The 9,361-nt window shown below is 42.0% G+C and overlaps 1 protein-coding gene across 3 annotated transcripts in view; it reads left to right on the forward strand.

The window, feature by feature from the left end:
- LOC116324508 (gastrula zinc finger protein XlCGF26.1-like) overlaps window positions 1-1,123 on the forward strand; it is a 37,952-nt gene extending 36,829 nt beyond the window's left edge. For all 3 annotated transcript variants that reach the window (XM_039610240.1, XM_031745115.2, XM_031745116.2), the window contains exon 3: window positions 1-1,123. This exon is cut by the window's left edge and continues 927 nt beyond it. In XM_039610240.1, coding sequence (XP_039466174.1) covers window positions 1-752 — 752 coding nt within the window. In that variant the 3' untranslated portion in view covers window positions 753-1,123.
- Window positions 1,124-9,361: the final 8,238 nt, after the last annotated feature.

Consider the following 9,361-nt stretch of genomic DNA (forward strand, 5'->3'; position numbering starts at 1 on the left):
GCTGTGATCAGTGTGGAAAGACTTTCACTGAGAATGGTAACTTAAAACAACATCAGCTCGCTCACACTGGATTTAAACCATTCAGCTGTGATCAATGTGGCAGGACTTTCACTCAGAGTGGCAGCTTAAAAAAACATCAGCTCATCCACACTGGATTGAAAGCATTTAGCTGTGATCAGTGTGGAAAGACTTTCACTGAGAATGGCAACTTAAAGAAACATCAGCTCATCCACACTGGATTGAAACAGTTTAGCTACAATCAGTGTGGAAAGTCTTTTTCTCAGAGTAAGATCTTAAAAGAACATCAGCTCATCCATGCTACAGATAAACCATTCACCTGTGATCTGTGTGGAAAGTCTTTTAGTCGGAGTAAAAGCTTAAAGGATCATCTTCTCATCCACACTGGAATTAAATCATTTGTCTGTGGTCAGTGTGGAAAGGCTTTTACTCAGAGTAAAACTTTAAAAGATCATCAGCTCATCCACACTGGAATTAAACCATTCAGCTGTGATCAGTGTGGAAAATCTTTTACTCGGCGTAGAAACTTAAAAGAGCATCATCTCCTCCACATTGGAGTTAAACCATTCACGTGTGATCAGTGTGGAAAGTCTTTTACTCGACATAGAAACTTAAAAGAACATCAGGCCATCCACACTGGCATTAAACCATTTGTCTGTTGTCAGTGTGGAAAGGGTTTTGGTCGCATGGATGCTTTAACAAATCATCAACTAATCCACACTGCAGTTAATTAATTTTTAAGCAGTCAGTGCCAAAAGGCTGTTACTTCTATGGACACATTCAAAAAAATTAGATCGTTCACACTGCAATTATAGTGTGTGTTGAATTATGGTAATTGTGAAATTTGTGGAAATTCTTTCATTTATAACAAATATTATTGAGTCATCAGAAAATTCACACTATATGTCCTGCTATGACAAAACTGGCAGACCAATGTGACATTACTCTGACAAAGTTCTTTTGGACATCCTGGTCAATCATCTTAACCTCCTAAGACCCGAACTCTTCCTCGGCATGCATTTTTAATTTCTCTTTGATATTTGGGCATATTGGGGCCCAAGAACGTCAAAACAAGGAATTACCAGATTTTTTTTTACCTTATTTTTGTTTTTAAGAAAAATAAGAGCCACATATGAGGATATTCGTTTAAAATTTTGATAGAACAGTAGCAGTATAATGTCCTCGTAAGTGGATAGCAGGCCCTTGTAAAGCAAAATTGAGTATTTTGGTCTAAATAACCCAAAATGTGATGTCCACATATGTGGATGCCAGGTCCTGGGAGGTTAAGTTTAAGATTGCAGACTCCTATAGCTGTCATAGTACTGGGTCTTGACCCAGTGTTTTGTGCTTTGGGGTATTAGCTGTTTCTAGCTTCAGTTTTATTGAATATTGTAATATTTACTGTTTATTTCTATTTCTGTTCTTGTATTTGTTCTTCTGCTTTATGTAATATTTATAATTTCTAGTCTTTAGGTTCTGTTATCATACCTTCCCTCTGATAGGTTTGTAGCATAAACCTATTCGCTGGAACGTTCAAGACAATTCAACTACACAGCAAAGCAAGACACAAGCAGGCAAAGTTCTTTATGATTTTCATGCACGAGAGAGAACTGGACGAGCGCCGTTCCTTCGCCCGACCCCGAAGGTCGCTCTCGTCTGCTCCCTCGTAACACTGCTCTTTTATTGAGGTTACATGAATATGCATAGGCTCATTAACACATGACGTCTTACATAGGTATACATGTGAACAAAGAGTACCATCTGTGTGTGTGTGTGTGTGTGTGTGTGTGTGTGTGTGTGGGGTCAGAATGTGACCCCACACACACCCACAAACGACTTCCCTAAACCTGCTGGTCTGGAGGTCCAGCAGTTCATCTAAACATGAGGCACTTATGCTAAAACAGATATAGATGTGTTTATCCTACCATCAAACAGTAAAAGAAGGTACGATCTCTCCCATGCTCCCAGGATGTGGGTGTGAATGCCAGAACACTCTGGAATGCACACAAAGTCTTTGCAGACTATTAAGGATCAGACCCCTATCAATATGACATCGACTATAAACTCTAAGCATATATGAGTAAATATTTCTAAGCATAAATAACAATCAAAAATATAAACCTGACACCCTCTTTTTCACATTCTGTTTTATCAACCTTTTCTCCAAGTTTGTTTTACTTTCAAGTTTTAATTTTATTCGCCACATACACAGTCATACAAACTACGATATGCAGTGAAATGCTTGTGTCCAAACTGTGTTTGGTGTTGCTCTTCTGTCTTCCCAGTTTGCCTTGTTCCCAGCTTAGTTTCTTAGTTTTAGTTTCTGTGTTCAGCAATTGGGACATACCTATTCTTGTTTCATCATTATTATGTTCCTAATGAAACCTGTTCTTGGGTTGTGTATGTGTGTGGTTTTATTTATTAGTATTTTTGTATATTTTGGTGTTTGAGAGTATTTTTTGCTACAACAATAAATCTGCCTCTTTGCGTTCATTTCCCTATCTGTGAGTCCTTTCTTGTGTCTGTCACTCAGTACCATCATGACAATACTAACTTGAGAGGACCGTGGTCGTTAAGGCGTCTGGCAAGGGATCTCAAAATTGGATTAGAAATGGCAGACAGTTGGTGTCGTAAACCACCTCTTCTGTTCAAAGATAATTATTCACAGTGGACGTAGGTGGCTTCTTTCACTCCTCTTTCAAACCATCTGTGTTCTCTGTCCAAAATGTGAACATTGGCATCCTTGAAAGAGTGACCTTTGTCCTTTAGATGCAGATGGACAGCCAAATCTTGTCCCATGGAGGTGGCTCTTCTATGTTGTGCCATGCATTTATGAAGTGGTTGTTTGGTCTATCCAATGTAGAGGTCTGGGCATTCCTCGCTACACTACCGCATAGACTATTGTAAATATCAACACTTCGCTGAGTTCTTTTGATTCCTCAGAGGCATCTGATGGAAGACAAAACACTGCTCATTAGACTATGTAACGCTTTATTACTTCTATAAGGGATATGCGTCCTGCATGACACGTTGCCACGGATCTCAAAATGGTGGTGTGCCCATAACACTTTTATTACAGAAGCTTTCTCATTCTACAAGGTGGGCCATTTATATGGATACACCGTAATAACATGGGAATGGTTGGTGATATTAAAGTCCTGTTTGTGGCACATTAGTATATGTGAGGAGGCAAACTCCTCAAGATGGGTGGTGACCATGGTGGCCATTTAGAAGTCGGCCATCTTGGATACAACTTTTGTTTTTTCAATAGGAAGAGCCATGTGACACATCAAACTTATTGGCAATGCCACAAGAAAAACAATGGTGTGCTTGGTTTCAACGTAACTTTATTCTTTCATGAGTTATTTACAAGTTTCTCCTTGTTCACAGCCATTGACATATCGAAGAGGTTAACATGTGAGGAGCAGATCAAAATTGTGTTGATATCTGGTGAACGCAGTAACCGGGTCATTGCAGCAGATTTCAATGCAAGACACCCTACGAGACCACCCATGTCCCATGCTACAGTTAGCAAACTGATTGCTAAGTTCTGTGAAACTGGTTCAGTGTTGGATTTGCCAAAATGTGGTCGCAAGAAAACTGTCACTAATGAAGAAACATCAGTGGCTGTCCTAGCTTCATTCAGCAAGAGCCCACAGCGTAGCACTCGCTGCATGTCACTGGAGAGTGGCATTAGTCGAACATGCCTTCGGCGGATATTAGCTACTCACAAATGGCACCCTTACAAACTCCAGCTACTGCAGCATCTCAATGAGGATGACCCAGATTGGTACGCAGAATTTGCAGAATGGGCAAAACAAAAATTGGAACAGAACCCTCAGTTCACGAGAAAGATTTTGTTCAGTGATGAGGCAAACTTTTATGTGAATGGTGAAGTTAACAAACAAAACCACCGCTATTGGTCTGACACTAACCCACATTGGATGGATCCCTCCAAGACTGTTGAAACAACAAAAGTGATGGTTTGGTGTGGTATATGGGGTACAACGATAGTGGTTCCATTCTTCATCAATGGAAACCTCAAGGCCACTGGATATTTGAAATTGCTACATGATGATGTGTTTCCCTCTTTATGCACTGAAGCTGGCATGTTCCCTGAGTTTTTCCAGCAAGATGGTGCACCACCACATTATGGGTGCCAGGTCCGAGCATTCCTAGATGAACAGTTTCCTGGAAAGTGGATTGGTTGTCGTGGGCCAGTTGAATGGCCCCCCAAGGTCTCCCGATCTGACCCCCTTAGACTTTTATTTTTGGGGTCATCTGAAGGCAATTGTCTATGGTGTGAAGATACGAGATGTGCAGCACCTGAAACTGGATACTGGATTCCTGTGCTGGCATTTCTCCTGCGGTGTTGCTATCAGTGTGTGAAGAGTGGGAGAAGAGGGTTGCATTGACCCCTCACATATACTAATGTGCCACAAACAGGACTTTAATACCACCAACCATTCCAATGTTCTTACGGTGTATCCATATAAATGGCCCACCCTGTAGTCTAAATAACAGTGTCTCAGTAACTGTCCACTAGAGATGGTCCCCTCTTATCTACATTTTCCCAGGCAAGCGTGGGCGAAAGTCTACAGCTTTCTATTCCCCAAGGACACATAGTCTAATGCCTTTATTTTCAGGGCTATGTCCACTTAATACTACACTGTATAACTTTTTAACACTTATTAATAAAAAAGCATAGCTTTATTGAGGCAATGCAAATTATTTAATACCAACACTACATTGTTAAGTTTGTGTTTAGGAATTTTGTCTGATACACCAGCTACATAGGGGATGACAATGTTGTTGCCTTTGTCTTTCTTATCCTGCCTAGCTAATGTCTCATCTTCTTTTCTGTGCATCTTTGCTGACTTGAAGAAAGCCCAATTAGGATAACCACATGTTTTAAGAGCTTCCTTGTGTGTTTTCCTTCTTTTTCCCTTCAGGCTTAGAGGGAACATTTTCTGCATTGTGTTATAAAGTCCTGGTTACTCCGAGTTTGTGTTCCACGGGGTGGTGTCAGTCAAAGAGGAGGTACTGGTCCGTGTGTGTGGGCTTCCAGTAAACTTAAATTTTGAGGTTTCCATTCTCTTCAATGCACATGGCACAGTCCAGGAACAGCAAACAGTTATCCTTTGTGTGTTCTCTGGTGAACTTGATGTTTTTATCCATGGCATTAATGTGAGCAGTGAAGGATTCCACTGCTTGGGTTTTGATTAAGGTACTCTCCCTCGAAACGAGCCAAGAGCCTTTCTTTCCACCTTCTCCATATAAAGGTTGGCTACAATAGGTGACACCAGGGAGTACATGGCACATCCATGTTTTTGTCTGTAGAAACCCTTGTTGTATTTGAAATATGTGGTGGTAAGGCAGAGGTCTAACAGTGTGCAAATCTGATTGGGAAGGTGAATTTGGTTGTGTCTTCCAAGGTGCTGTCTTCTTGTAATCGTTTGCTGACAGTTTCCACTGCCTTCGTAGTAGCTATGCAAGTGAAGAGAGCGACTACCTCAAAGGGCACCATAGTTTCATCTGGATCCAGGGTAAGTTTCTGGACCTTGTCGGTGAAGTTGGTGGAAATGCTAGGATGGTAGCAAGGTGTTTCGAGATGTTGTAAGTGGCTGAGTTTATGCTGCTAACAATGGGTCTGAGTGGAACACCTTCTTTGTGGATTTGTAAATGCAGGGTATGGCATCCCCTGGGTATAAATGGTTGATGGACTGGTTCTTAAATAGCGCTTTTCTACTCTCAATGAGTGTCACGGTTCTGGGTCATTTTAACCCAGCATTTTCAGTTTCTTATATTCCTTTGTATTATGGTTTGTAATAATAATAATAATAATAGTAATAATAATAGTAATCTGATGTTTTTGTTATGCTTTGTTGTTTATTAGTATAATTCCATGTTACAGTTTATTCGGGTTCTGTTCTTAGGTTTTGTGTCTTGTGTGTGTCTTGTGCCTTAGTGTACAGTCATGGCCAAAAGTTTTGAGAATGACACAAATATTAGTTTTCACAAAGTTTACTGCTAAACTGCTTTTAGACCTTTGTCTCAGTTGTTTCTGTGATGTACTGAAATATTATGACAAGCACGTCATACATTTCAAAGGCCTTTATTGACAATTACATGACATTTATGATAAGAGTCAGTATTTGCAGTGTTGGCCCTTCTTTTTCAGGACCTCTGCAATTCGACGGGGCGTGCTCTCAATCAACCTCTGGGCCAAATCCTGACTGATAGCAACCCATTCTGTCATAATCACTTCTTTGACTTTGTCAGAAGTTTTGATTGACCACAATGTTCTCAGTGGGATTAAGATCTGGGGAGTTTCCAGGCCATGGACCCAAAATTTCAACGTTTTGTTCCCCGAGCCCCTTAGTTATCACTTTTGCCTTATAGCACGGTGCTCCATTGTGCTCGAAAATACATTGTTCTTCACCAAATTGTTGTTGGATTGTTGGAAGAAGTTGCTGTTTGAGGGTGTTTTGGTACCATTCTTTATTCATGGCTGTGTTTTCGGGCAAAATTGTGAGTGAGCCCACTCGCTTGGATGAGAAGCAACCCCACACATGAATGCTCTCAGGATGCTTTACTGTTGGCGTGACACTGGACTGATGGTAGCGCTCACCTTTTCTTCTCTGGACAAGCCTTTTTCCAGATGCCCTAAACCAGGGGTCGGCAACCCGCGGCTCCGGAGCCGCATGCGGCTCTTTAGTCCTTATAGTGCGGCTCCGCGTGGTTTGGGAAAATAAATTAGAAGTATTTCACTGAAGTGTATTTTATTTATGTTAGTTCTTTTAAACTTGTAGTTCTAAATTGGAAGATTATTGTGATATTGAAATATAAATATAAAATTATATTCTATTATTTTTTCCTCGCTCAATATAAGCGTCACACTCGCGGAAGCCCGTATTCCCGCCGAAACACCGTGCATTTATCGAGACTTTCAACCCCAGGTAGGCCAATTATGGATCTTCGGATCCACATTATGTCAGCAGCTCCACCGTGAACTATGTTAAAGACAAACACTGCTCACGCCTCACGGACGACAGATGACAGCTTACAGTCCTGCGTAAACTGACTTCGCACAGCACCAATTAGCAGACGCTGTGAGCAGAGGTTCAGGATCAGAAGTCCCATTGTAAACACATCACGGCAGACCCGACGATGTTTGCATGAACGCGCTTTTCAGCATCTCTTTATTGACCACTTTTCACACACGGTTGCTGTGCGCATACAGCCGGCTGTAGCCGCGGCTCACAGCCCGACACACACCACCAACAACAACAGCAGAGAGCACAGACTTTAAGGCGGCGAGGCGTGATTGCGGGTGCCGCTCAGGCGCGTCCGCCTCCCCTGCAGCGGCGCTGCAGACCACGCCCGCCAAGACGCATTAACCAGGTAAAATACATATTTAGGCAGAATTTTGCAAATATCTATTTTCATTTTTCAGCAGCATAGAGCTTTTTCCAATTATTTTTAAAAGTCAGGTCAAGGCTCCAAAAGCCCAAAGGAGATATAAGGGTGGCGGCTCACAACAGTTTTTGTTTGCTACATGGATCATTTTAGTTCAGCTGGGTGTCTTTGCTTTTGTTATATTTCTTTAAGAGTTCAAAATGTGTTGATTACATAAATAAAATGTAATTTTCTCTGTAGCACTTCATGGATTTCATAAGCAGGACACCTTAGTTGTTCACACAAAGGTAGAAAACAATATATACAGTGTTGTCAAAGGAGTTTGCAAAGAAAAGCGTCTGGACTTCTTTGAGTTGCTTGAAGACGTTTCACCTCTCATCCGAGAAGCTTCTTCAGTCTGGGGAGGGAACTCAAAACTGGATTATAGATGGCAGACAGTTGGTGGCGGTGGTTTACGACACCAACTGTCTGCCATCTATAATCCAGTTTTGAGTTCCCTCCCCAGACGCCTTAACGCCCACTCACATCCTGGGCCATCTGACCTCAGGAAATCACATGATTGGGTGGGGCCAGGTTTCACAATGAGCTCACCCGAAACCCTGGCTGATTAGGTCCCACACCCACTTTCACACCTTGGCGCATGTGATTAGAGGATCACCAGGGGGTCCTTTGTCCCTCCTTGGGGGGATACTCCCACTGGGTTTAAATCTGGGACTCTCGGCCATTTGACCTTAGAACTGAAGAAGCTTCTCGGATGAGAGGTGAAACGTCTTCAAGCAACTCAAAGAAGTCCAGACGCTTTTCTTTGCAAACTCCTTTGACTACGATGACCTGGATGACTGAGAACCTTCACAGACATATATACAGTGTTATCTTCATTTTAGATGTCAAAAAGTATTTGCGGCTCCCAGTGTTTTCTTTTGCGTGGAAACCAGGTCCAAGTGGCTCTTTGGGTGTAAAAGGTTGCAGACTCCTGCCCTAAACAATCGGAAAGAGGCTTCATCGGAGAATATGACTTTGCCCCAGTCCTCAACAGTTCATTCACTATACTTTCTGCAGAAGATCAATCTGTCCCTCATGTTTTGTATTTTTTTGGAGAGAAGTGGCTTCTTTGCTGCCCTTCTTGACACCAGGCCATCTTCTAAAAGTCTTCACCTCACTGTGCGTGCAGATGTGCTCACACCTGCCTGCTGCCATTCCTGAGCAAGCTCTGCACTGATGGCACTCCGATCCCACAGCCGAATCCTCTTTAGGAGACAATCCTGGCCTTTTTTGGACGCCCTGAAAGCCTTCTTAACAAGAATTGAACCTCTTTCCTTGAAGTTCTTGATGATCCTATAAATTATTGATTTAGGTGCAGTCTTAGTAGCCACAATATCCTTGCCTGTGAAGCCATTTTTATGCAACGCAATGATGGCTGCACGTTTCTTTGCAGTTCACCATGGTTAACTGTAGGAGCCATAACTAAATATATAGAATTTTGATGATCACTGGGTTTTCATTTGTTTGGTTGTTATGGTGATGTGTAATTGGAGTCACGTGGGTGCTAGCAGTGACACAAGAGAGCGTTGTCAGTCTGTCATTCACTGGGTTTGATTTTGACAGAGAGGAGGGCTGGGTAGCCATAGTTTTTGTTGACCACTGCACAACATGTTTTGCCTTGTTACATTAGAGCCTGTGACGTTGTAAGAGTCCAAATCGTGAGATGATCACATTACTCTGTAAACTCTCAAAGCACTTTAATAAATAAGCAAACAATTCCACCTCTCGCATTATTGCGTAAAGTTGACAGCGCATCAGGCAAAGAGGCAAGCTCCATCCCCGGCCTCTAGCGACTGTGGAAGTCGCTACATTAACAATGGAAGAACAATGATTTCAAATTCAAGCATTGCCCTCCTTTTAACATGTCAGGTCTACCATTCTA

The sequence above is a fragment of the Oreochromis aureus genome, linkage group 3, assembly GCF_013358895.1.
Source record: "Oreochromis aureus strain Israel breed Guangdong linkage group 3, ZZ_aureus, whole genome shotgun sequence".
In the NCBI taxonomy this organism is placed as follows: Eukaryota; Metazoa; Chordata; class Actinopteri; order Cichliformes; family Cichlidae; genus Oreochromis; species Oreochromis aureus.